The sequence below is a fragment of the Symphalangus syndactylus genome, chromosome 11 (assembly GCF_028878055.3).
Source record: "Symphalangus syndactylus isolate Jambi chromosome 11, NHGRI_mSymSyn1-v2.1_pri, whole genome shotgun sequence".
Taxonomy (NCBI): domain Eukaryota; kingdom Metazoa; phylum Chordata; class Mammalia; order Primates; family Hylobatidae; genus Symphalangus; species Symphalangus syndactylus.
The window spans coordinates 114,400,946-114,428,346 of NC_072433.2; the positions used below are offsets into that span (position 1 = coordinate 114,400,946).

General features: G+C 39.7%; 1 protein-coding gene across 1 annotated transcript in view; it reads left to right on the top strand.

Annotated features, from left to right (window-relative positions):
- Positions 1-27,401, top strand: part of MEGF10 (multiple EGF like domains 10) — a 175,552-nt gene that overhangs the window by 122,689 nt on the left and 25,462 nt on the right. The window contains exons 9-13 of the mRNA XM_055299182.2: positions 4,303-4,515; positions 11,843-12,017; positions 13,326-13,446; positions 14,251-14,414; positions 16,877-16,979. Coding sequence (XP_055155157.1) covers positions 4,303-4,515; positions 11,843-12,017; positions 13,326-13,446; positions 14,251-14,414; positions 16,877-16,979 — 776 coding nt within the window. The remainder of the gene's footprint in view (positions 1-4,302; positions 4,516-11,842; positions 12,018-13,325; positions 13,447-14,250; positions 14,415-16,876; positions 16,980-27,401) is intronic.

Consider the following 27,401-nt stretch of genomic DNA (forward strand, 5'->3'; position numbering starts at 1 on the left):
TTTCTTGTCATATTTTAGGGCACTAAAGTGGCAATATAATTATTTTTTTGCCTTCTAGGGATTTAAGTTTCAAATTAGAGGCAGCACAAGAACAATAAACATACAAGGTGAACGAGCTTATACCTATTGAATCCGGAGTACAGGGAAAGGTAATAACAGTTAATTTTCAGATAAATTTTACATTTGAGCCAAGGAAGGCCAGGGGCCAGAGAAAGAGAATGCAAGTAAAGAGAGAACTTGCTTCTCGACCTGCTGCCCTTGTAACTATTGTTTTTCTGATGAGCTAGTGACATCATTCCTGTTTTCAGCTGTCATCCCTGTCTGGGCTCTATAGTTCACACATATATACGACAAACACATTTGTCGCTATGAAAAGACAACAATGAATGGCCATGAGGCAGTCTGTGGCGGGAGGTGTGGGGAGACAGGCCTTGATAGGTTGGGTCTTAACTTGCCATTTCCCTTGTTTTGAGAAGTCAGCGAAATTTGATCAGTGAGGTTAGGGCAGAGGGCTGCTGGCCCTAGGAGCCTGCACAGAATTCCCAGGATGTGGGGACAGTCCTCCCCACCAGAGGGAAATAAGAAAATCCAAACAGGCACCCTGTAGGCTGGCAGAGCAGTGCATGGGATGCCCAAATAAAAGGCTTTGGGGTTTGTGGAAAGGTTGAGAGGATATTGTGGTGAGTAAATGTAACATGACACAGTCAAGTAAGAGTGAAGAGAAGATAGTTTCCAGATCCTCAAAAAACGCCTTCTGAAAGGGTTAAAAGAGTTTCGAATGCCGATGGTGCTGCCATAGAATCACTCTGGGCCCTGCGACAGCCTATTAGGGGCCCATGCACATGATTGGTGCTCAGTATTAGCTGGATGAAAGGATGCATGACTCAGAGATGAACTCCGTTAAGGTGAAGCCCAAAACGGCTCTGCCAAGTCTGTGTTCCATAGTACCCTGAAGGTGAAGATAAATGTGGGTGAAAGGAGGTGAAGTCAAAAATTATAGACAGGAATTGGGGGAACGCAGCATTGGTCGTCAATGGAGGAACTTTTTCCTGTGTCTAGGAGCGTGGAAATGTTGGCTCTTTCCCAGTGCTTTTTACATTTCCCCCAGAGCAGCAGTTCCAGATGTTAGAAAGGTAGGCAGCTGATTCATAGATTCCAGGTTTAATGAAGAATGTGATTCTTTCACAGTAAATCATGGTTTGGCCTAACTATTCAAATCACTCTAGGGGAGGACATGCTCAGAAGGACAGGGGTGAAAGTGGTATCTGTCACCCCTTACACGTTAACTCACTTCTTTTTTTCCTTAAGTTCACGATGACATGCAACATAATAATAGAAACAATATTAAAACCAGTCTATGACTCTCATTGGTTTTGGGAATTGATGTGTTAATACTTTATCTCTACTTAATGCTTATCCATTCTTACCAATTCCAGGACATTATTTGAAATGTAAAAAAATTAGAAACCCCAAATTTCCATATTTCTACTGTGGCTGATATTTATTGCTATATCTTTATTACTTTTCTGCTATCTGTCCTAAGAAAATGCATTTCCTATTTTACTGATTTTTGAGAGCTTTTTCTGTTCCATTTGGAACCACAGAAGCAGCATTAAGGGCGTAAAATTTGTTGTGAAATGGTGCTTCTTGAAGATAAAGGGACCAAGAAGGAGATAAAACTGCTTGATAAAGACTTGTAATGCAGCCAATCAGACAGGCATCAGCCATTTCATGATTATGTTTATTTTCAAGATGGAAAATATATACTTCTAGAAAGATATCCTACCATTTTCCTTTGGCAGATAGAAGTAGACAGAACTATTATTAACAGGATTGTCCTACAAGTGCAACACTGACAAAAAATAAAATGGGAATATGAATCCAGCTTAAATAATGGCTGCTTTAGTAAGTAACATTCAAATAGGACTTTTTGTTTTGTATTTATAATACAAACTAGTAGTGTGTTTAATTGTAGGTTAGAAAGGTAAATGTGGGTCAAGGCCAGCTATTATAGATTTTATTTTTCCTGAGAAAGGAAGTCTCTGCCAAGATATGATAAAACATACACACTAGTTCCCTGTAATTTGGTAACAGATACTTTCCCAGGCTTCCGATCTATACCACTTTCAACCACTTTTAAAGCTGTGCTTTTTACCAAGTTGAAATCCTGAAGATAGTTTAAAACTTAACATTTGGGTTTGTTTTCAAATCCTCTTAGGGGACAGAAAGTAATATTATTTATCTTTACCTTTTTCCTTTTGGTACTGACTTGCGACAAAATCTAACAGACAGGTTGAAAAGTTGTCCTGACAGCCTTTAGTAGGAGCCATAATGAGACCACATTATTGTACCTAAGCATTTACTTCCTTAAAGTTTACATCTTTAAGGAAGAAACTAAATGACTTGGCTTATTAAAGCTTCTTACAGTTTAAAAATAAAGAGCACCTTTTAAAAATACACTCTGGTCCAAAAATACGTGTACCCATGTGTAACTTTTAGGCAAACATTTTATTTTATGCTGAGTATTAATTAGTTCAATTACTCCATAACTTTTCTAATGGTTTTTTGAGCAGTTGAAGGTTTTACCTGTTGACAAATACACCTGAAGATGTCTAGAATCTGTGAAACTAAATTTACCTGAGATTCTTTTCCTTGTCTCCATCACATTAAATATATGCTAGAGCCAGAGGTAACCAGAAAAGCATCTAAGGGGCTGGTCCAAGAGGCTCATTCCTATAATCCCAACACTTTGGGAGGCTGAGGCAGGAGCATCACTTGAGTCTAGGAGTTTGAAACCAGCCTGGGTAACAAGACCTCATCTTTACAAAAAATTTAAAAATTAGCCTGACATGGTGGCGAGTGCCTGTGGTCCTAGCTACTCAGGAAGGCAGAGGTGGGAGGGTCACTTGAGCCCAGGAGTTCGAGGTTACAGTGAGCTATGATGGCACCACTGCACTCCAGTCTGGGTGATAGAGACAGACCCTGTCTCAAAAAAAAGTATCAAGATTTGTCCTCTACACTAAAATAGAATTCCTCCCACCCTGGTACTGTTACTTGTTGCACCCTATCATTAAAAATATGCAAAGTTTTGTGGAAACACTATTTCTTTGAAGTATGTTTCTTTTCTGTTTCTTTTAAGTGTGCTTGAATTTGTTATTATGCCTTGCTGCTCACATTACACAGATCGAAAAAATGCAAGGCTGACCTACATTTTTGACTCTAGTTCTGGCCTGACTTGAGAGCCACATGGGAAGTGGCTGCCGAGACAAAGTGTACCCTTCTTGTGGCGAGTGCTCGGCTGGGCAAAGCCCTGTCTCCCTCCCTTGGCAGAAAGCTCTCCTTCTGCTGCAGAGAGCCAGTCACCTGGCCTCGTCAAAAAGAAACTTGGCTAGTCTAAGAACTATTTGTGCTTTCCATGGAGCAATGAGAGATCATTTTCTCTTTTCTATCACGATTCCCTCTAGCAACTCAGCTTCCCACCTCATTCGTCTTACCTAGAGCATATCCTTTCTCTTGAACAGAGCTCCAATGCCACTTTTAAAAAGACAATAAAGTGAATTTTTGAGGGCTGATCTTTACTCCTTGCCATTTGGCAGCCCTTCGTCCCAACAGAGGGCAATACCCCACTAGCCAAACATTTCGTGTTAGAAAACTCCAAGCCTTCCTACTGGCAGGCACTTCCCATGCTGGAATCGAGGACGTCTGATTTTGGTAGCTCAGAGTTTCCCGGATCTAAAGAGGACTTGGCTTATTGGTTAAAGAACTTTCTAACTGAGGAGGAATGATTACCATTCAGCTTCGAATAAGAGTAGAAATGTGGCTAAGGTTAAAAATTAATGTCCACATAAAAGCCAAGAGAATTAAAATTTAGTTTCAAATTTGACACAAAGTTTTCTCTTTGGAATTGGGAAAGTATGTTTAGAAATTTCATAATTATGGACTAACATTTGAAAATTTCTTTTCTCATTTTCTTAGTATCTACTAAAGTGCTGTGTAACTTTGGCAAGCACTAAGTGTAAACATACCTCGTGTCCTAAGCTCCTATTTTTGTTTTGGTTTCATTTTGTTGTTGTTGTTATTTGTTTTGTTTTTGTTTTCTACAGGTCATGCTGCTGTTATTACAAATGTAGCCAGAGTAATGTATCTTAACGCTTTTCATCCCTGTAATGGGACAATCACTAAATAATTGCAAGAGCAAAAAGCAGCTTCAATTTATGCATAACAAATCCATTCCGGATCAACTGTTTATTTTCACATGGCATTAACTAATCTTTCTTCTTGCTCCTGCCTCTTGCTTGGTAGGTGCCAGGATGAATGTCCTGTTGGGACCTATGGCGTTCTCTGTGCTGAGACCTGCCAGTGTGTCAATGGAGGGAAGTGTTACCATGTGAGCGGCGCATGCCTCTGTGAAGCAGGCTTTGCTGGCGAGCGCTGTGAAGCACGCCTGTGTCCTGAGGGGCTCTACGGCATCAAATGTGACAAACAGTGTCCCTGCCACTTGGACAACACTCATAGGTGAGTGTCAGCTTCCCCTGGAAGGACGGGTCCTGTGAAAGTTTTAACCTCGGTTTTCAGGATTTGGAAGGAGGGATTGATAGAGTGATTCTCACCCTAAGCCCCCTCCTGCCTCTAGGCTACTCTGGGCAGGAATCACCAAGTAAAAGGAAGACTTTTTAACTTAATGTGTGATGGTCCACATCCTAGGTGCTAAAATTGTTCGATGGTTACTGGTGGATAGCAAATTCTATTCTCTATTAATGACCACTGATAAAAACAAAATTTGCTGAGGTTAGTAGAACTTTCTTTTAAGCAAGGGATTCTGTGACATTCTCTTAGAAGCAAAGAATCATCACATAGTCAAGCAAAAAATCATCAGTTAGTAAATAATTGTTATTTTGTGTCATTAGGTTTGGAGTAGTTTTTTTGTTTGTTTGTTTTTTAATGCTGCAAAAGCTACCTGATACAAACCCTTACCCAACTATATGGCTAAAATATATGTCAATGTGTATATCCATAGAACTCAATATATACCTAAAGACAATGTACATTATTAATTTATACTGTATTTGTTATCTCATTAATTATAATGGAAGGCTTTAGTATATCATAAATTAAATCTCATATCATAAAATGAGAGACAAGGAGTTCAGCAAAGTTTAGTATGCAAAAATATCACAAAATGATTCTTACTGCAGCATCTTTTATTCGACAGCACATCTGTGGAAGAAAAAAAAAGGCTAGAGAGAGGAAGTGTACTGGTGGAAGTTTTGTGAAAGTGTTTCACATGTGGCTGTCACATGTGGAATATCTTTTTCGAATTGATTACTCTGACATAGAACTCACAAGGGACTTTTAGCTAAAAAACCTCTCCAAGAATTTGAGAACAGGAAACCATGATCCCACCCACCCTACTGTACCTTGTCTGCCCTGAAAATATCTTCTTACCCCTGTTTCTTCTTTCCCTCCCCCGGGGACCAGATACACATAACTTAGAATACTGGGCCTCCTTTGCAGACTGCTGGAAAAGCTGACTTTGACAAAAATGTAGTGCATTATATAGCAGTTCAGATCTTACTAGAATTACTTTATTTGCATTCAGCACAGCTGTTACTTCATTTATACTTCTGAAAGATAAGTTGTAGCCACATCAAATCCAAAATGCACAGAAGTTAAAAGTAAACAAAAGCATGTGGTTGGTGTCTTTTTAAACCATTGTTAGTAACAAAAATATAGAGTTTGCATTCTGTGTGTGTGTGTGTGTGCTCATGTGTATGTGTGCTGGAATACATTTTAGTGGGACATATGAAAGACGTGTATTCTCAATATGATTCAAGTAACTTTGTAAGCCACATTAGTTAACTTTGGTTTTCTTCATTGGAAAATATTGCCTTTCTTTACTTGACAAGTTTACATAAATATTTGGGGGAATAAAAATGAATAATCTCCACAGGGTTTTGTTTTTCAACTCTCTAATATTTAAGGAGCTGGCAGGATTAGGGACAAGTCATGAATTTGGGTCCCTTTCCTACAGTGTAAGTGGTGTTGCAGCAAAAAGTAAGCCTCATGTAGTGACAACTAAGAACATTACACCAGTGTGCTGTTTCTTTGTATGTAGAGACAACTGAAATCAAATGGAATAATAAATCTATGCAAAGGAAGAGCTCTGCTATGAGAAGAATTGGAGAAGCAGAGAACATGTTGGTTTTGTTGGAACTGGATACCATATTAGTAGTGGCAAGGTGCAAAGTGGAGAATTAGTTAATTGATGGCAATACTGTGGTAATTTTGACATAGGTCATATGTACCTAAGCATATATGTGTTAACAAAGAAGTACATGACATTTTTTGACAATTACATAGATCAATAACACTAAAATCTGTCTAATATTGTATACCAAATAATCCGAATATTTTTAAAAAATCAGTCTTTTCATGATTTTGTAAATCATGAAAGGTATTTTTAAAGATTAGCTTTTACAAATTTCTATTAAAACAAGTTTAATGTTGTTTATATGACTCTATCTTGTTGAATTGATCATTGGAGCCATCTATCTAGTTTTTATATCTTAAACTTCTGTGTGTAAAGTTCCTGGAAGCCCAAGATCCCTTCAAACCAAAAAGCATAGAATCCAAGGCATAGAATCCTTGTATTAATTGAAAGTCTAGTTTGTTCACCTTATCATTTATCAAGCAAGTGGAGCTTTGCTGTTACATAATTTATGATATACTAAAGCCTTCCATTATAATTAATGAGATAACAAATACAGTATAAATTAATAATGTACATTGTCTTTAGGTATATATTGAGTTCTATGGATATACACATTGACATATATTTTAGCCATATTGTTGGGTAAAGGTTTGTATCAGGTAGCTTTTGTAGCATTAAAAAACAAACAAACAAAAAAACTACTCCAAACCTAATGACACAAAATAACAATTATTTACTAACTGATGATTTTTTGCTTGACTATGTGGGCTAGGCTCAACTTGGTGGTTCTTCTGCTGGTCTCCTTGTGTTCAGCTGGCAGATCAACTGGAGGCGGATTGGTCCTGGATATCCTCACTCACATGTCTGGCATTTGGCTGGGTGATGGGGGTGACTGAGCCACACATCTCCAGTATCTAGCAGGCTAGCCTGGGCTTTTTCACATGGTGACTGACTTCTAAAACAGAAGACAGTACAGACCCCCAACATACACTTTTTAAGCCTTTGGTTATGTCATGTTTGCTAATATCCCTTTAGATAAGGCAAGTCATCTAACCAAGTCCAGATTCAATATACCCCACCTCTCGATAGGAGGTGTTGCAAAGAAATTTGTAGACTGTTTTATTTTGCAATCTATCATACAACTGAAATGAATTTAAATATATTTATAAGTAATATTAGTATTTTAAACTTTAGCAGTATTATTGAGCCTAAAGATATTCACTGTGACCTGGACTTTTCAACTGAAAACTAACTGCTATGGTGGAAATGATTTTGAACAAGAAAATAAAATTTGACAATTAACAATATTCCACATGCAATATAGAGAGATAGATTAACTGCTTTTGGTAATAAAGACATTTAATAGCCATGGACAATCCGGATGTGCCTATTTGCAAATGTCACGTAATTGTCATTACATTTGATCATTAATAACATCTAAGGATATGAATAAAAGGAAGTTCAATGACTGTTTCAGCCAATATTATATAGTATTGGACTTTTGTTGTAATTCAACTATTAAATTGAACAGTTTCCTGGAATATATGTGTATAGTTATATGTGTTTATAAAATGACAACTATTCCCATATGTGTATAATCCTATTTTCACATACACAAAGCAATCTGTTCTTTACACAGAAAACAGGTAATGAGTATATCACCCTTCAGTCTCCAAACTGCTGCTCCTACAACAACATGTAAATCTCATTACCAATTAAGCTGCCTGCATGAGAACCCATCAAATACCTCCAAAGTGCTCTAGCTTCCTACATCTAATTATAAATTGCAGAATACTAATTTTGGTGTCAATCAATCTGAAAACCAGTGTGCTGCACTAACACTCACTGGGGGGCATTGAATATCAATTTCTCAGCCTGCCTCTTGCTTTGTTGAATTCCTTGTCATCCAAATTGTCTATTTTCTTTAACATTTTGTCTACACCATGAATACTATTTTCTACTTTTCAATGTAAAGTAATATTTTCTACCAAAAATATCATTTGTTTTACAATATATTAAGATAAGGTAGGCTACTTAAACCAATCCATCACTTGAAATATTTCTTCTCCGTTTATCAAATGTAAGGACTTACTGAAGTAAACTTAAAAATTTCCCTGTTTTTTTGTACAATATTTGTTTTTACTGATCCTGTTGACCCCTTTATATGTGCCAAATTCTAAATCTTAGCAATTCTCCTTCATGTCTGGTCCCTTTAGCAGGCTGTTAGCAAACCTCCCTTTTCTTTGGTATAAAAACAAACCTGGGTTCAAGTTTGATTCTGCCTCACTACCTGTGTGAGACTTTGAATAAATAATTTACCCTTTCTAGGCCTCTATTTTCTCATTTATAAAATGGGATCATACCATCTAGGATAGTTGTAAGGACTGAACTAAATGGTGCTCAGCACATTGCTGAGACTTACTCAGTGCCCAGTAAACGCTGACTCCTGGTCTGTGCCTTCACTCACAATATCATCACAAACATGGTGATGTTCATGAGTTGTTCTCTGTGATTAATGGCTATTTCCTTTAAGCCAAGACTTTGACATTTTAAAAACGAATTTTAGAGGAAATCTTCCCCTTTGTATACATATATACTGAGTATAATTTAACATTGTTCAGTGACTCTGAGATGTCAGGGAGAAGCAGATTAGTGTGGGAAAGCTAGATCCCTGGAGTCACATCCACTCTGTATCACCTGTGGCATTTTCACTTATTCATTCAATCTGCATTTACTGTGGGCCTACCATGTGCCCGTGAAAGGTGGCAAAACAGACTTAATTATTGCCCTCCTGGAACTCACAGTGTAGAAAAGAAGGAAGACATTAAAGGACTGGAAAAATAAACAGAATTATAGATTGTGAAAAGTGAGATGAGAAGAAGGATCAGGGTGGTAAGGAAGAGTGTAAGTGGAGAGACTTACCTTCAATTTGGGTGGACAGGGAAGGTTTCTTTGAGGAAAGGATATTTAAGCTGAGACTGGAAAGACAAACTGGAGAGAGATAGGCAGAGGGTAAGGAAACTGCATCCTAAGAACATGGAATAGCCCATGTGGAGGCCCCTGAGTTGAAAAAAAAAAAAAATGATGCTTTTACAAACTGGGAGAAATCCAATGTGGTCAAGCATAGCAATAAAGAGAGAATAGTGATGAAAGAAGAGGGTGAGGAGTAGGCAGTGGCCAGATGATGAGGCCCCACGGGCTGTATTTAGGGTGATTGTATATCAGGTTTCACAAGGATAGTCTGGTTTAGGCCTGTTGTCCTAGTATAATTATTAGCAGCTCTCTCTTCACTCTTAAAAATGCCCTGGTTTAGACAATAAATTGTATAGTCACTGTAGCTATATTAAACAGTCTGGGTTTTTTTCTAAGGTTAGTGGGGAGCCTTTGCAGAGTTTTAAGAAGGAGAATGATATGATTTACTCTTTAGGTGATAAGTCATGAGTGGATATGGGCAGCATAGTTGGAAGGCTGTTCAGGAGGTGAGGAGATAGATGGCATTGGCTGGAGCAGAATGAGGACAGTGAAGATAAAGGGATGTGGGTGGATTCAAAATATATTTTGAAGTTAGAATGGTTAAATTCTAGTGATGAGGCAGAAGGAGTTATCAAGAATAACTCCTAGGCCAGGCACAGTGGCTCACACTTATAATCCCAGCACTTTGGGAGGCTGAGGCGGGCAGATCACTTGAGGTCAGGAGTTCGAGATCAGCCTGGCCAAAATGGTGAAATTCCGTCTCTACTAAAAATACAAAAATTAGCTGGGCATGGAGCACAGGCCTGTAATCCCAGCTACTCGGGAGGCTGAGGCAGAAGAATCACTTGAACAGTGGAGACTGTAGTGAGCTGAGATCGTGCCACTGCACTCCAGCCTGGGTGACACAGAAAGACTCCATCTCAAAAAAAAAAAAAAAAAAGAATAACTCCTAGATAAACTAAGTGACTGATGGTGCTATTTACAGAAATTTGGACAATTAGGGGTAGATGCTGAGGGAAAGAACAAGGGCTCAGTTTTTTTTGTTTTTGTTTCTGTTTTTGTTTTTGTTTTTGTTTGAGACAGAGTCTCGCTCTGTCCCCAGGCTGGAGTGCAGTGGCGTGATCTCGGCTCATTGCAAGCTCCACCTCCCGGGTTCACACCATTCTCCTGCCTCAGCCTCCTGAGTAGCTGGGACTACAGACGCCCACCACCACGCTCCGCTAATTTTTTGTATTCTTTAGTAGAGACGAGGTTTCACTGTGTTAGCCAGGATGGTCTCGATCTCCTGACCTCGTGATCCGCCTGCCTCAGCCTCCCAAAGTGCTGGGATTACAAGTTTGAGCCACCACGCCTGGCCCAAGGGCTCAGTTTTTGACATGTTAAGTTTGAGATGCCGTGGAGATTCCATGTGACTGCTCTAGGATAAGCAATTGACCCAAGGATAATAGAAGATAAGCAGAATTGAGTAGATCTAAGTAGATCTGAGACTCACGCCCTGGTCCTGTGAATCTAAACCTACCCTCAAGAAACCACCTCATACGTAGAACTGTACTTAGGTATCCTTCATGCCATGTTTTCTGAGTGTTTGATGAATTTCTAGGCCCGTGCCTGTGAACACTAAGGTGCAGCAGCGGTCTAAAAGTATATTTAAATAAAATTCCAAAAATGAGCACCAAACTGTTCAACCCACAGGAATTTTCTGAACAAGGGGGAGGAGGAATATAGGATGTAAGATTATGGGGCGTGGCTGAGACCCTCACTTGACAGACTAGGACATCAGGCCCAAGGAAGCTGTATTTCACTGAGACTACTTAGGTAGTGGGAGAACTGGGATTACATCCTCAGTCTTCATCCCTCCCAGGTTGTCATTCTTTCCAAGAGTAGAAAATCTATGAACAGTCCTCCGATGAGAGGTCATTTAGCAAATGTCTGGATATGACAGAGGTGTTTGTTGTTGGCCCTAGTTAAGGGGAGGGTTTTAGCTCCATCAGGCAAGGAAGACCATCTTTAAACAGTCTTCCAGTTGTCAGGAGAACTCGTTTGATTGTTAAGATTTTCTCGTGGTGAGAAGCACATGTGTTTTGAGCCAGCGTGCCACAGAGGGCCCTATTGTGTCAACTCACTTACGCGTGCATCTCAGCGCAGCTGATACGTCCATTTGCTATGGAACAACAGCTGGTTGCCTGGTGGGTCAATGCGGCTGCTGTTTCAGGTGGAGACAGCTGCCAGCTACCAGGTATAGGGAACTGAGAGGAGAAACAGGCTGACAAGGTCACTGCTTTTGGTGTTCCTGGGACATCATACTAGTTAACTGGTTTGGTATTGTCCATTGGATGGAGTTTTTTTAGCTCCTCTCATAGAGTTGACCTCTTACAAAATTAGTGCGTTCAATTTAAGAGAATTAAAAGAATTTCAGACAAAAGAATGTGGTTGTAATACATCCTGCTAGAGATGATGCTGATTTCATACAACATTTCTGTAGTACCCTTCAGGTTTCAGCCAATTAATTAAATCATACCAAGCCTGGGAATGAAGTTTGAATTATTCTGCATGGAATTACCCACACATTTAGTGATCACTGCTAAAGCAACATTTGCACAGAAGTTGGGTGTCATGTTTACCCCAAAGTGACTTATTCCTTTCATCCATGTCTCTCAGCTGTCACCCCATGTCTGGAGAGTGTGCCTGCAAGCCAGGCTGGTCAGGACTCTACTGTAATGAGACATGTTCTCCTGGATTCTACGGGGAAGCTTGCCAGCAGATCTGCAGCTGCCAAAATGGGGCAGACTGTGACAGTGTGACTGGAAAGTGCACCTGTGCCCCAGGATTCAAAGTGAGTGACTAGGGCTCTGGAGGAAGGAGAAGAGGGGTGCAGTGTGAAGCATCTCGATACCATGATTTATATGACCTCCAGTGAAATACAGTGAATGTGCTACAGTCATCCACATCATTAATGAGAGAGAGAAAATGAGGGGAAAAATGCTAATAGAGATATAAGGAATTACCTTAGTACGATGACTGGGAAAGCTGGTAAAACTATAAATGTGGCATTAATTTTTAATATAAACATATGTCAGAAAGTATAATTATTCCTTAAGTAATTTATTTTATTGTGTTTTATAGGTGACAAAGAAGTTACTTTTCCAAGTAGATTATTACTGTTATTGTTGACAGCTTTTGTTTTTAATTCCACGAAATTTGAAGACACATTGAGTTAGCATTTGTAATGTATTTACATTCTGTATTTGGTAGTACACAAGTTTTTAGGTCCCTTTGAAAATCCAGACCCTATAAATATGCCTGTATTCCATGCATAATAGAGCAGAATTTTGCTTACAGTTTCTAAGATTTCATAGGGATAGGCTAGGAATCTTTGCTTTAAAGGAGAATGTGTTGTTCTTGAATTATTCCTTCCCATTTTAAAGAACACATTGAACTATGAAGAATGTTGATGATTATTCCAGAGCACATAATGTAGAACTGCTGGATCATAAAGTCACAGAGCTGAGAGGATCTTTAAAGCGTTTTCTAACCTATGTCGTAACCCTTTGGTCCGGCCCTTGAATTAGCTTTGTCTTAAGAGTCCCTTCTGTTTTGAAAGGAGATGACCTCCAGTTGCCTTCGGTAGCTTAATTCTGTGTTTAATGCTCCCTGTCGGATAAAGTGAATCATGTTGCTGAATGTGTTCTGTTGTTGCTTTGCTTTCCCTACTAAAAATATTACATATTATACAAGGATGTCTAGGAAGGGTTGAGATCTAATGTATAGTTCATATTGATGTTTATTTATTGACAGTAATTTTACAGATACAATTTATTTTTATATATCTACTTGTCTGAGCAACGAAAAAGGGTTTTTATTGTTGTTTTGTTTTAGTTCTGCTATGAAGGCGAAGCTAATGTAGGTGCAAGCTTTTTTGGATCCCATTTAATAATATATCCTAAACATAGACCAGCTAGTGTTGCCCTTAAATTTCTAAAATTTGTATAGTGGTGACATTATAACAAAATTTTAAAAATACAGTGTGTTAAAATTAGAGAGGAAGTATAATTAGCATTGCCAAGATATATTTTTGTTTATTTGTGTTGGCCTTATTTCAGTTGGCAAAATTGAGTGCATTTTGCTATTTGTGCCTATCTAGGGAATTGACTGCTCTACCCCATGCCCTCTGGGAACCTACGGGATAAACTGTTCCTCTCGCTGCGGCTGTAAAAATGATGCAGTCTGCTCTCCTGTGGACGGGTCTTGTACTTGCTTGGCAGGTAAGAATGGGTAACTAAGCCTTTAATTTGATCCTGGTCACGTTATCTCCTAAAGACACAAAAAAGAAAGAAACCTTAACCAGGGTTCTAGCTCCAGTTGCACCAAAATTCAGTGTCTGACCTCTGCAAGCCCCTCATCCAGTGTGGGCTGGAATGCTTTCCTGAGTCAAGGGAAGAGGCTCACATTAGATGATCTCTGAAGTCACTGCCTGCTCCAAAAGTCTATGTGTCTGTGCACTTTTGGGAAGAGTAAACAAGCAGACATGTGTTCATCCCCCTAAATTGACTGGCTTGGAGTCATGACAAGAAACGCAGCCAAGCACCAATTTTATATGAGCACTAGAACGTGTCCATCCATAGGTGCAGCCAGGATCCTGGATATACACAGTTGCTGGTTAATGGGGTCCTGCTTTAAAGATGGTGTGTGTTTTCAAGCAGAATCCTTCGTCTCCCTTCCATATAAATATTTCACTTTCCTGATCTGAACAAAACTCAGCATTCCACAGTGTGCATCACTGCCCATTAAAGGTGCTTTGACTCGATATCTCTTCCTCAGTAGCCCACTAGTATGCAGTGTTGGCATCCTCGACAGATCACACAACACACATGGCTGTTTGGGTCCTCAGGGGTGCCTTCTGTTCATTTCTGATGGAGGCCTAACTTGGCAGAACGAGTGCTCTCTGCTGCTGTGGCTGGGGCTTGCATCTCCAAGGTGTTTCTAAAGAGAAACGTGGTTTGGAAAGGCTCAACAAGGCTCCCTGCTGCCTTTGTTTGCTCACATGCTCTGGCGTTCTTGTCGCACAGGCTGGCACGGGGTGGACTGCTCCATCAGATGTCCCAGTGGCACATGGGGCTTTGGCTGTAACTTAACATGCCAGTGCCTCAACGGGGGAGCCTGCAACACCCTGGACGGGACCTGCACGTGTGCACCTGGATGGCGCGGGGAGAAATGCGAACTTCCCTGCCAGGTATGCACAAATCAGCGCCCTGACGGAAAATGCCTGTGAGGAACTGATGTTGTAAAGTTGGCTTCTTTTTGCAGTTTTCCTGACTTGAAGTGGCTCACTGTGAACCCAACTTCGGTAACTACTGGAAGAATCCAGGTATTTGGATTCAAATTGGACGTAGGATTGGAAAACGGATAGACATGGAAACTGGTTAGACAGGCTCTGCGAGAATTTTTTCCTTCTTTTCCTTCATCTTATTCAGTTTCCTCAACCCCCACCCTTTATTTTCTGTTTATTATACACCCATCTCTTGGTGGCAGCCAGTGAACAGTACTGGTCTCCAAATATTTTGTTTCCATTATCATGCCTTTAGGGTGGAAAGTGGCAGGGAGTTGAAAGGAGGATGGTGATCGATGTCATAGAAATGCTCATGGAAGTGTTGAAAGAAGGTTTGGAAACAGTGTCTTTTAACATAAGTATCTCTGGAGCCACAAGAATGTCTTAAGATGTCCCTATAGCTCACTCTATTCCCTTGACCTACTTTGGAGATACAGGTCATTGAAATCTCATAACTGCATCTACCTCAGGCTGTCAGGGAGTGCAAACGGGAAGTGCATTCTGGAGTAAGCTGCTGATTTCTTTTCCATCACTCTTTCTTCCTATATCAATTATTTTCTCCTGAGCCATTAGGCATTCTCTCTGTGGTGTGTGTTCTCTGCCTCCAGGACATCGTCTGATGGCGCGATAACAATGTGACCCCCCGAACTGGGCCCCTCGAGAAGGGCCTTCCACAGTGCTCTTGTGTCTCTGGGCTTCCTCCTCATTAAGTACAACCCATTTCCCAAAGTAGAAAGGATCCCACTCATGGATATCCCGTGGACAGAGCTGTCAGCTTTGCTGCCTCTCATCAATCTAGTGAACAAATTATCAGTACTTAGAGATGAGCTTGAAGATCACTTTTTACTCCCTATCTGATTGTAGACAAAGCAAAGCCCCTGGCACAATCTCGTCCTTTTTCATACCTTAGAGGAGTTAGTAAATCAGTGAAGGCTGAGGGTTTAGTGGTTCATTTCATGACAAAACTAAATCCTTTGTAGCTGTATCAAACATTGGTGGGGTCTACAAAATGATTGTTTTCTTTTTCTTATTTTAACAAGTTCTAGAGAAATAATTATTCATCTAGCATCCACTACCTGTCTATGCTCATTCCCATGTTCCTCCTCTGTGGTAATTCTGTACCCCTGTTTCTCTTAGTTCTTGGGTGGTGTTGGGAAGGCTTGTAGTGCCTCCCTCAATTCTCAGGATCTAGGGTGAAAGAGCTGAACTTTCCATTCTTTCTCCATAAACAAAACGATCATGTCTATGAGGACTCTTGTCTCCATCAGACCATCCAAACTGACGTGCACGTGAAAATATAAAAGATCTGGAAGGGGAGGAGCGAGGAGGTGTGTCAACTCATACTTAGCATTGTGAGTCAGAATATTTTGTGTGGCTTAGACTTCTTCCTGAAAAGCAGGATAATAATCAGAGAAAAGTAACAAAAGATCTTCATTTTTCTTTATAGTACCATGTCTCTCACTGGCAACTTATGGAAATGAACTTAATTCAATTAAAACTATAATTTTGAAGATTAGTTTATAATTAAAAAAATTTTTAAATTATAAAATTTTTTATATTTTATAAAATATAAATAGGCAGGAGAATGGTGTGAACCGGGAGGTGGAGCTTGCAGTGAGCTGAAATAGCGCCACTGCAGTCCGGCCTGGGCGAAAGAGTGAGACTCCGTCTCAAAAAAAAAAAAAAAAAAATACATAAAAAAAAAATGACCCTGATCCTCACAAAAAAGCTTTAAAACTATAGTTTTAAAACTATAATTTTATAATTTAAAAAATTTTTAAAATGTGTTGGCATGATTGGCTTCACTATTTATGTGTCCCAACCGTTGTGTCAGGCATAAACTAGGGTTCGTGTGACTTTAAAACACTGACTTCCTGGAGCCTATATTTTTGGGACTAAGAAGACATAGAAAGAGGAGATTAAGATACATCCCTCTGGCTGGGTGCGGTGGCTCATGCCTGTAATCCAAACATTTTGGGAGGCTGAGGCAAGTGGATCACCTGAGGTCAGGAGTTCGAGACCAGCCTGACCAACAAGGTGAAACCCTGTCTCTACTAAAAATACAAAAATTAGCCTGGCATGGTGGCAGGTGCCTGTAGTCCCAGCTACTTGGGAGGCTAAGAATTGCTTCAACCTGGGAGGCCAAGGTTGCGGTGAGCTGAAATCACACCACTGCACTCCAGTCTGGGCAACAGAGCGAGACTCCATCTCAAAAAAAAAAAAAGAAAAAAAAAAAGATGCATCCCTCTAAGAAGTGTTTGGGACAGCAGGGTACTGTAGTGAAATGGCTGACAGTGGCCTTTTCCTCTCCTGTTGTGGGATTTCCTAGGCCCTCATTGCTGCCTTTGATGCTGTTTTCCATGCAGGATGGCACGTACGGGCTGAATTGTGCTGAGCGCTGCGACTGCAGCCACGCAGATGGCTGCCACCCTACCACGGGCCATTGCCGCTGCCTCCCCGGATGGTCAGGTGAGAGCCAAGGACCACTAATTGAAAGGTGAAACCTGCCAACTTAACACCTAGTGCTGTTCCTTATCACTTCACAGAAACACACACAAGTCAACTTTTCAAAAAAAATGAAAATTCGATAAAGTTTCCAGTAAACTGAAACCTTTAATCTATAATCCAGGGCTGATTTTTTGTTGATTTGTGCAGGGGCAGTTCTCTTGAGGTACATGTAGGATCCAGCTGTCAAAATTCAGGCCATCAAGATGGGGAAAATGTGAATTGCTTTGAAGAGTTCAGCAAGACCGCTGTGGTATATTTTGAGCACTGAAGAAAGAATGATTGAAATAAACCCTAAAAATATAACAAGGGTCACCTTAGTGAGGCAAACAAATATGGATATTAATATGCTGAATATGCATATGCATATTATTGTATGGTTAATATGGAAATATTAAAATGTTCATTGCTGGAAGTAAAAGTTTTAAAACTTTCTTTTTTTTACGATAATGTTCGGGTCATGACAAATTCATAATATGATTGAGTGCAACTTCTGTAACCACAGGGTGGGAGTTTCTCCTTATTTATATAGCTTCACGGTTTCAGCCAGGAAGTTTATCAAGCTAAAAGTGATACTGAAAGAAGTTTCTGCTCACGGTATACAGACTTGCTAAGATATTTAATGCCACCTTCCAAATATCATGAGCAAAAACATTGTTCTTCTTCTAGGACTACTTTACATTCCTACCAGTAATGTACGAGGGTTCCATTTTTTTCATTTCCTCACCAACACTAGTTATTATCTGACTTTTTGATTCTAGCCATCCTAGTCAGTGTTCAGTGGTATCTCATTGTGGTTTTGCTTTCCATTTCTATGATGGCTGATGATGTTGAACATCTTTCTGTGCATTTATTGGTCATCTCTTATCTTCTTTATATAAATCCCTGCTCAGACTCTTTGTTCATTTTTTAACTGGATTTTCTTTTTACTATGGTGTTATAATCTTTATATTTTTTAGATATATGTCCTTATCAGATATATAATTTACAAATATTTCCTTCCATTGTTTGAGTTATTTTTTCCTTTCTTGATGATGACTTTTGCAGCAGAAAAGTTTTATTTTGATGAAGTCTAGTTTATCTTTTTTATTTCATTGCTTGTGCTTTTGGTGCTAAATGTAAAAAAACATTGCCTGATCCAAGGTCACAAGATTTATGTCCATGTTTCTCCTAAAAATTTTATAGTTTTAGCTTCCGTATTTAGATATTTGATCCATTTTGAGGTAGGGGTCCAACTTCATTCTTTTGCATGTGGCTGTCCAGTTGTCCCAGCACCATTTGTGAAAAGACTATTCTTTCCCCCACTGAATTGTCTTGATACCCTTTTTAAAATTCAGTGTTCCATAAATGTGTGAGGATTTATTTCTGGACTCTCTATTTCATTTCATTTGTCTATATGTCTCTCCTTATGCCAGCACCATAGTGTTTTGATTATTGTAGCTTTGTAGGAAGCATTAAAACTGAGAAATTTGAGTCCTTTTAAATTGGTTTTTCTTTTTCAGGATTGTTTTGACTATTCTGGGTCCTTGAATTTCCATGTGAATGATAACATCAATATGTTAATTTCCACAAAGAAGCAAGGTGGAAATTTAATGGAGATTGAATCTATAGATCAATTTGGGGAATACTGTCTACTTAACAATATGAAGTCTTCAGATTCATAAACATAGGATGTCACCAACAACTTCTTCAGTAGTGTCTGTCAGCCCCTTGGAAAATGTTGAGAGCTTCTTTGGTTTCTAAAGGAGTAAACTGAGACGAACTGTCATGTGTTTGATTTCTAGTGTCTGAGAGCTACCTTGGGAAACAGGCCAAGGCTGGCGCAATGGACTTTATTTTCTACCAATAGGAGCTACCCACAGACACGAGGCCTCCCAACCCTGTAGTTCCATCTTGACTTGCAAAACCTGAGATAACTTTGACTTCACAATAGGAAATTCTGCCTTCCAGTGTTTCGGCTTGGCTCTTCATCCCCAAATGTTAAAACTGCATCACACTAGGGATTAAACCAGATTTTGTGACTTCACTAGGGTTCTTGAAGTTCTTAAATGGAGAGATTGATACTAATTTCTCAATGACCACGGTGAAGCAAAATAACATTTTTAACCTTCTGGCAAATTCAGAACTTTTCTAATAGAGAGACCACATCATTTGTTTTATACAACACTCCACCAAATCTACTTTTGTCTTCTGAAGATAGAAAGAATGTGAGGTGTTCCTGAACACACCAGTCACTGCTCAAGGGTCCACCTGCTTTGATGATTTAGAACTAGCCTGTAAAAGGCACACTCTAGTGTACATGACAAGAGCAAGAGATAGGATTTGGCCTGAAGCCAGCCGGAAAATGTGTTAGTTGCATTCCACAGTCTGGGTCATGGGGTAAGACAAATTATCCCATCTGGCCTTAGACCTATCAAGCTCCTACGGGAATGCAGTGGCTTTGTCACACAATGTAATCTTGTAATCCTCTGTCCATCTGTGGCTGGCCTGCTTCTCTAAACGGGAAGACTACTGCTTCATGCTGCTCTGTTGCTCGTTGCCCACCATCTCTGCCTCATGGCCTGTCAGTCATTATTGCTCCTAGATCAGCTAAGTTGCCCCAGTGTCTCATTTCTGGGTCTTCTGTGTGGGCTGTTGGTCTGTAAGCATCTGTCAGTATCTAAGCCTGCTGTGAGGTCATCCCTCACAATTACAGAATACACTTGGTATACAAAAACACATGTAGAGGAAAAGAAAATTACTGAAGTTCCAAAAAACACCTACAATTGGACCAAGAATTGGCTTTTTTTTTTTTTTTTAAAGGAAAGAGCAGCTTCTGTATATTATTTACAAAGGACATCGTTTCGTTGTCTGCACTGGACAGACTAATAATTTTTTACCCATAAAATTGTTTTGGGTTAGTACCTTGTTAGGACCTTTTTGAATGTAAAGAAGGTTTTACTTTCCATTTAAGACACCAGGTTTGAGGTCAAAAAATAAACATAAGCCCAGGGAAGCAAGCAATTCTATTTCCTTTCATCCCTGTTGCTGAGATTGCTGTAGGTGAACTGTTAAGTATCCCTGGACAGGGCAGTAGTATGTAGGGTAGGAGGCTTGTGTGTAGTGAGGGTTTTATGAATAAATCAGTGAAATCTGACACAGAAGCCAGGGCTCTTCCCCTGACCAAATCAACAAGATGGCCTTAAGTGTTCTGTCAACTGTGGACACTGTGGGGAGAGGCTGATAGTTGGATTTGGAGCCAGAGATAAGGGTCAGGAGGGCCTTGTTCCTCTTTACAAAGGAATTGACATGACTAAATTGAGGAAGTCTCACCCTAAGGTGAGATGCCATGGAAGTTGGCTTGCTGTCTTACTGTGCACCCACATCCACCATTTCTTATAACTTCAACCCACTATCTAGTATTTGACTGTCTGTTCTCTCAAAGGAAGTGAGGCTTTTTTATTTCTATTATAATCGATAGTCCTATTTTACCTAGTCATAAAATAAGTCCTCGAAATATACTGTTATGAAAAGTAAACAAAATAGAAGTTGTGTTTGACATTTTAGATCCTATTTCCAAAAAAGTACCATTTTGTTGTAATATGTGGTTATTTAAAACCTTAATTTATTGTCATTTTTAGCCAATACACTATTTTATCAAAAAGAGGCAGATTGCAGTAGAAGAATGGGGAAAATGAAATACCATTCAGGATTTAGGCTGTGTCCTATGCTGCTTCTCCTACACCTCTGGACCTCTGGTTACACACACACACACCCACTGTCTCTCTCTCTCTCTGCTATAAAATGAGGCTGGCTTTTCAAAATGATTATACTGAAATTTCAGATGTCAATGAAATATAATTATGAGTGTTTGTGTATACTTATGTATGTATATTTCCAGAGTAGTGGAGTGAGATACTTTATAAAAGTATTTTCCCAAAATTACAGAAACAGGCTGAAGTTTATGTCTTCTTTTCTGGTCTGACTTCAGTCAGCCAGAACACCCATTTGCTGAGCATTACAGCTAATCAAGATTTCATTCCAGCTGACTGGGAACATGTGCAGTGTCCGGCCTCATTCCCAGCCCTGGCTAAGATCACTGTCACCTGGGACTCTTCGAACTTGCATATTCCCAGTCCCCACCTCACACCTACTAAATGAGAATTTGGAAAGTGGCTGAGGAGGAGGAAGATTATGGAGCCTCTGCCCATCCAGAAAGCACCTTTGATACAAATTTGGAAAAGATTTGGAAACCCCTCAGGATGTACTCCTTGGCACATGAAGTGCAAGCCGGATTTCTGCCCCAACTTAGCCCCTTGGGCAGGGGCTCTTGCATAGTGCACAACTTGCAAAACCTTACTTGGTGGCCTTGTCTGCCTTGGTGACCCAGGCAAGCAGTGGCATTTACGGTCTGCATAGTGGCATCTGCTGTGTTGTATTACTCTAGTTATTGAAGAGCTTGGGGTCTGGGGTGCATTTCTTTGACAGAAACCACATAATCAACGGCAAATGAGAAGAGGAGGTTTAAGGATGTGTTTATACCAGAATAAAAAAGTTAAATGCTGAACAGATAAAAAGGAGAATAGGACACCCAATCAAACTCTAGAGGTCTTGAGAAAGAGAGAAGAGACTAGCAAGGCATGGTATAATTTTATGGGGAGGGGAAGGAGAATAAGAGGAGAGGTTGGGGGCTCATCTGAGCTCAGCCATGAAGGGTGGAATTGGAAGGAGGAGCCCTGTGGGCAAGTTGATGAGAAGAGCCCACTTCTCCACTCTTCTCAGCAAGCAGAACTAGGCCTAGAGTGCCTCAGCCTGTCTCCACAAGGAAAGCTCTCCTTTCCATGTTTTACCAAACAACAAGTTTGAACAGCTGAGTGAGTGAGCTGCTACTTCAGGGACTAATCTGTCATGAGGTGATGTCTCATGCAGCTAAGGATGCCTGAATTGTTAAAATAAGAGGAGACCTACCTTCCTTTGTCCAGTGATATAAGTGCAAATCCAAGTTGGAGGTAATAACTTTAGTCAAATGAGTTTAATTAACATGCCTGCACCCAATCAGCCACAAGTACAAATGACTCACTATCTTACCGTTTTGGGTATTGAGGGCTGGGGAGTGTGTCTGCGGGTTCATATGTATATGTCTGTCTGTTTGGTCTTGGGGGAGGGGATCATATAAAAGCAGAAGGTTGGGCCCCTGCTGTGAGGGTGAAGGGAGGTGCTCATTTCCCACCCCCAAAAAAAGGCCACAGTAAAAACCAGAGGTCTAAGATCTGCCTAGCAATCCTTTCTGCTTGCTTTTATCTGAGTCCAGACTAAGGCAGGCCATGGTGTCTGGTATTTTTTTTTTTGTCTTGCAAGTGCAAAGGCAAACATCTCTGATTTATACTACTTATTAAGACTTTTTTCAACTTTGTTGAACTGTATAAAGCAGATTCTTTTTTATTGGATCTTTAAAATCCATAGTATCCAAATAGAAAGATTTGGTTTAACAACCATTTGTTGAGCGTCTCCAGGTTCTATGCAACCATAATGCTTCAGTGCTGGGAACACGGAGAGGAAGTGATGCCAACTCGCATCCTGCGAAGCTCACGTTGCATCAGAACAGCCACTCTGTCGGCAGAGATGGATATACCAGTGAATAACTTCTCTATACTACACTACACTACACTATACTACACTACACTACACTACACTACGCCACTGCTTTGTTGGTCAAAGGATTAGAAAAGCAGAAAAAGTGTTGTGACTAAATACTATAGTTCCTCCGTCTTATAATTACCAAGCCCAATTATTATTAACAAATATCTCTCTTTGCTCTAATATATGTTTAATAGCTTGTTGCCCAGAAACTAGATGTTGAATCAAAATAATTTCCTTCATTCACTAACGCTCCAAATATTGGAATACTGGCATAAGGAATATAAGCAATTAAGTAAGACAAGGATTTGGGGTTATATCTATGAGAGGGGAAAGAATGACACCCCAGATGATTTATTTACTGCATTCATGCAATCACAAATGCCCAGTGAATGCTGATTTCACATTGAGGCCGCTGGCATAATGCATCAGGCATTAATTGCACGAACATTTCTTTAGAGCTGCTTAGCTGAAGTTTATCACGATCATTCAGCCATTGCCTAGCAACTTGTGCAGGCTATCAAAGAGCTCTTTGTCCTCAGTCCTGGCAAAAACAGTCCCTTACAGATCTCCTTATCAGCATTAGAACATTTATCAGAAAAGAAATGCTCCCACTGAACCAGAGATGGCTGCAGATTTAAACCTACCCCCTTCCCATGTTGCCCCTTTTTCCCAATATTTTAGAAGTTATTTCCTGAACTATTAAAGATTTTATCTGTTTTTTGCTAAAACTTCTGAAGGAATTTCCTTAAGATGTCATATAATTCTTTTATGGCCTAATAATCTGGGCTTACATGTAAAAACACAGACCTGAGCCCCTAAATGTATATCTGCTCAAGAATAAGCATGGCAGACATCTCCACCTCCTTCGCAGGGAAGGGTCACCATTTTTGATACACAACCTATAAATATGTTGGGCTTCCTGGTTTGAGTGAAGACTTATTCAGGAAAGCAAAGAATGGTGTGGTTGCTCCATCCCATTGGAAAGTGGTCCTGAATATCATACAGGAAATAGGAATTATGCATATAGATTCATTCAACAAATATTTATTTAACACCTCCCATGTGCTAGGTACTATGGTGAGCAAAAACAGGCATTGTCTCTCCCTCAGGGAGCTGCCAGAATTAATTACCTCTGGTGGAGAATTGGAGGGGAGTCTTCATCTGCATTTTCTTCTATATCTCTCCAGAATTCCTCTTCCCCTGCATCTCTGCTGACATTGACTTAGTTTCATGCCTTGTCACTTTGATCATTTTTTTAATTTGGGGAACCCCAAATCGGGGTTCTGCAGGTAAAAGAGCACCTGACAGGTTTTCTTTCTTCCCAGGCTCAACGTCTTCCAGCCATCTTCTGCCCTCCTATAAAGCACAAATTTAGTTATGCCCCTTCCTTCTTAAAATTGTTCATTTGGTCCCTGTTAACACCAAGGGGAGGTTCACACTCTATAGCATGGCGCTCGTGGCTCAACTCAATGTGGCCACTGCTTGGCTGCCCAGATGCCTCACCTGCTCTCCCCAGCCCCTGAGTTTCAGCTGTACCCAACACTTGCAATTCCCAAAGGACAGACACTTCTTTGGGCCTCTGTGCCTTGCAGCCACTGTTCGCTTAGCCTGCAGTCCTCTTCCCCCTTCACAAGCTACCTGCCTTCCTGATCATGATCCGCAGGCAGAGCAGGGTGTGCCTGTTCTGTGGACGTTATCACCCTGGAGTTACATGTTTAAGAAAACTTCTCACAGCAAACCAGTAGTTAGCTGGCCAGATCCCTTGAATGTTTGCTGAGTTGGGTTTCCTTTTCTGCCTTTGACAAACAAGGAAATAAAAAAGATGTTTTGTAGGACTCTAGCAAAGCTGGCAAAAAATAAGAGGAGATAAATATAAATAATACACATATACACACACAGAGCCAGAAATAATGGTTAAAGCAAAACTTACAACTCTTCATCCTGGAGAATATTTCATTGCAGGGTTATCCTTACATGGAAGTCACATCAGCAGTCATATACCTGGTGCGACTTAGAGAAACACTTACCCGACACTCTCTTTGTGATACTCATTGCCTGAAATTCCACAATTAGATATTTATTTCTTAGGCTCTTAGAATGCGTGATCTCTTAGAATATCAATATTCTCCAGAGAAGTTACTACTCAGCAATAATAAATGTATCTTGTCCTTTTCTGACTATAAGATGAAGGGAAAAATAACTAGGAGGGCACAGAGGGCCAGAAGGGGAGAAGCAGCAATAGGAGAAGAGGGTACAGCAAGAGGAGGAAAGACAACTCCACACCTTTCCCTGGAATTGCCCCCTAACTGAGACATACTTGATACTTATCTTCACATAGATTAGGCATTAGTATCTGCAAAATGCTCACTCATTTTTTACTGATGATAGAGTAAAATAAAACGGCTTGAATTTTTAAGAGGGGGTTGGTAATAGAATTTTTATAATTTATATTCAAAGGAAACATTTCTTTGCAATTCTAAACTAAAACTTATTTTCAAGTAAGCTTGGGTCTGTTGAAAGATGCTTATATGATTGGACAGAGAAGGTTTGATCAATGATCTATAGAATTTGCTATGATTCTCTGGAAATGAAATGATGGGTAAACCATACGAAACAAGCTTATCTCTGCAGTGGATCTTCTTGCTATAGGGTGGGCCTTGTTACTTCTACAAACATTACCAGGATATAGTTGATTATGACTGTTGGGTAGGCTAATCAGCTGAACAAACCTCTTAAGGGAAGAGGAATCAGTTATGAAAGAGAGGATCTCTTTATTCAGATTTGCCTATCTGGCCTGTAGTCATTTTTCTTAACATGCTCTGATTGAGAATAGGCTAAACTATACATAAATCATGACAACCTATGATATAAAAAAGCAGCATATACTTTTGACCTAAAGTGTATACTCCATTCCATCTTCACTGAATTTATTAAGTGCAATTTGAAGTAGTGATTTGGCAAGTAGTTGATAAACTAAGTCATCATAAATGGCTAAATCTTACCTCCCCCCCGAGTCCCCACCCTAACAAAAAAGCATAAAAAATCGGGACTGCTTTTTCAGGATGATGATCAGTCAGATTAACCAGATAATTACTCAGCTTCCACTTCTTCAAAATCTTCATTGAGATTTGTCTTGATGGCACCAGACCAAAATGCCCTGGGTTGGTTGTCTAAGTTTCTGTGATAAGCATGTGTCCCCATCTTAGCTGTTGTTAAGCAGAAGTCTTGGCTCATGGTCAGAGTCTAGGACCTGAATCTGAATTGAGAGTGAAGCGTTTAGCAGATTACCCTTGTTGGTACTTTCTTTAAATTCTCAAAACAAAGTTTAAGTTTGCAGCCTCGTTTTGAAGTGGTTTACTGCTTAATATATTTGATGCTTCTGCCCAGCATAGGTGTGGATATAAATTCCAGGTAAGATTCTGTGGCTGACGTATCACATCTGGGGAGGGTAGAGTTTGCAATTTCATCTCAGATTTTCAAAAGAGATTTGAAAAAAAAAAAAAAAGATAATGTATTTATGATTGCAAGAAAAAACTCAACATAGTAGGCCCAGACTTCATACTTTATTCTATGGGAAACATTTAAACCCCAATTGGTTTATGAACACACCTGGTCTCCTTTCTTCAGCCCATGGTCCAAATGAAATAAAAGTCTATTTTTGGGTCAAGCTAGACACAATGAGGTCTGCGTGCTTTCTTGCCTACTTAATGGCCTTTACCATGTGGGAGACTTTCAGAAGGAAAAAAACAGGAATAGTAAAAAGTGGATCTTCTTGCTAGTCCAGTGTTCACCGGAAATGGTGTACCAATTAGCAACATTCATATTATAGTTTGGGACTGCTTCCATGTTAAGGTTCAGACTGTGGTGACTTTTTGCCTGATTACTTTAGAAGCTAAAACTGTAACACAAGACATGACTGTCTCAGCATCGTGGTACTGGGTGGTTGTTAGTATTCTGGAATCCTGGAGGGTGTGCGTGCTTGCTCTTAACATGTTTTCATTTGGTCTGAGGCCAGCAACTGCCAGTTCACTACTAATTATAACTTATTGCCTTTCAATGTGAAGAACATTCCTTTGAGTTGTGAGGAATTCTGGCAAGAAAGAGGCCCCTGTTGTATTTCCAATACAAATGTACCGAAGAGACTTTTATTTATCTCAAATAAAACCTGGTTTTAGTTTTATTTTTGCAAACTTGGATTTCCTTTCTGTTTCCTTTTGTCATTTTTTTAAATTCTAAAGTTTCTCAGTATTTAAAATGAGAGTTAAACACCTGCATACAGTTTCATAATAATCGATAGCATAGACAACAGCTACAAATAATGTCATTTGTGATATTCTGCCAGTATCTCTCCAATGTCAGGTAAGATTTTTAAGGAGGAATTTGGTGGCACGTGTCAGTGCATCTTTCTGTTTCGCACAATGCACCATCAAGTTATTTTAAGATTATGTTTATTTGTTTAATCCAGGGAAGGGTTTTCTTTATGTAAAACATTTTATGGAACTGTTTATTGCCTTATGCTTTTACACTTTATTTCTCTGTGAAAACAAAGAATGGGAGGAGGAGGAGGCAGTCACCAAGGGCTAAAAGATATCGTATTGTTGATAAATTTTACTTGCAATAGACAGAGCCCTTGGGCTTCCACTTTATTGCCTCTTCCTGAAGAAGAAAAATCAATATAACAAAAGTTTGTTATTCTTTCTTCGTGACTCCATAGAAAATAGTTCTGGGTATTATTTTAATGTTATGTTACTGTGTATTGATGTTTAT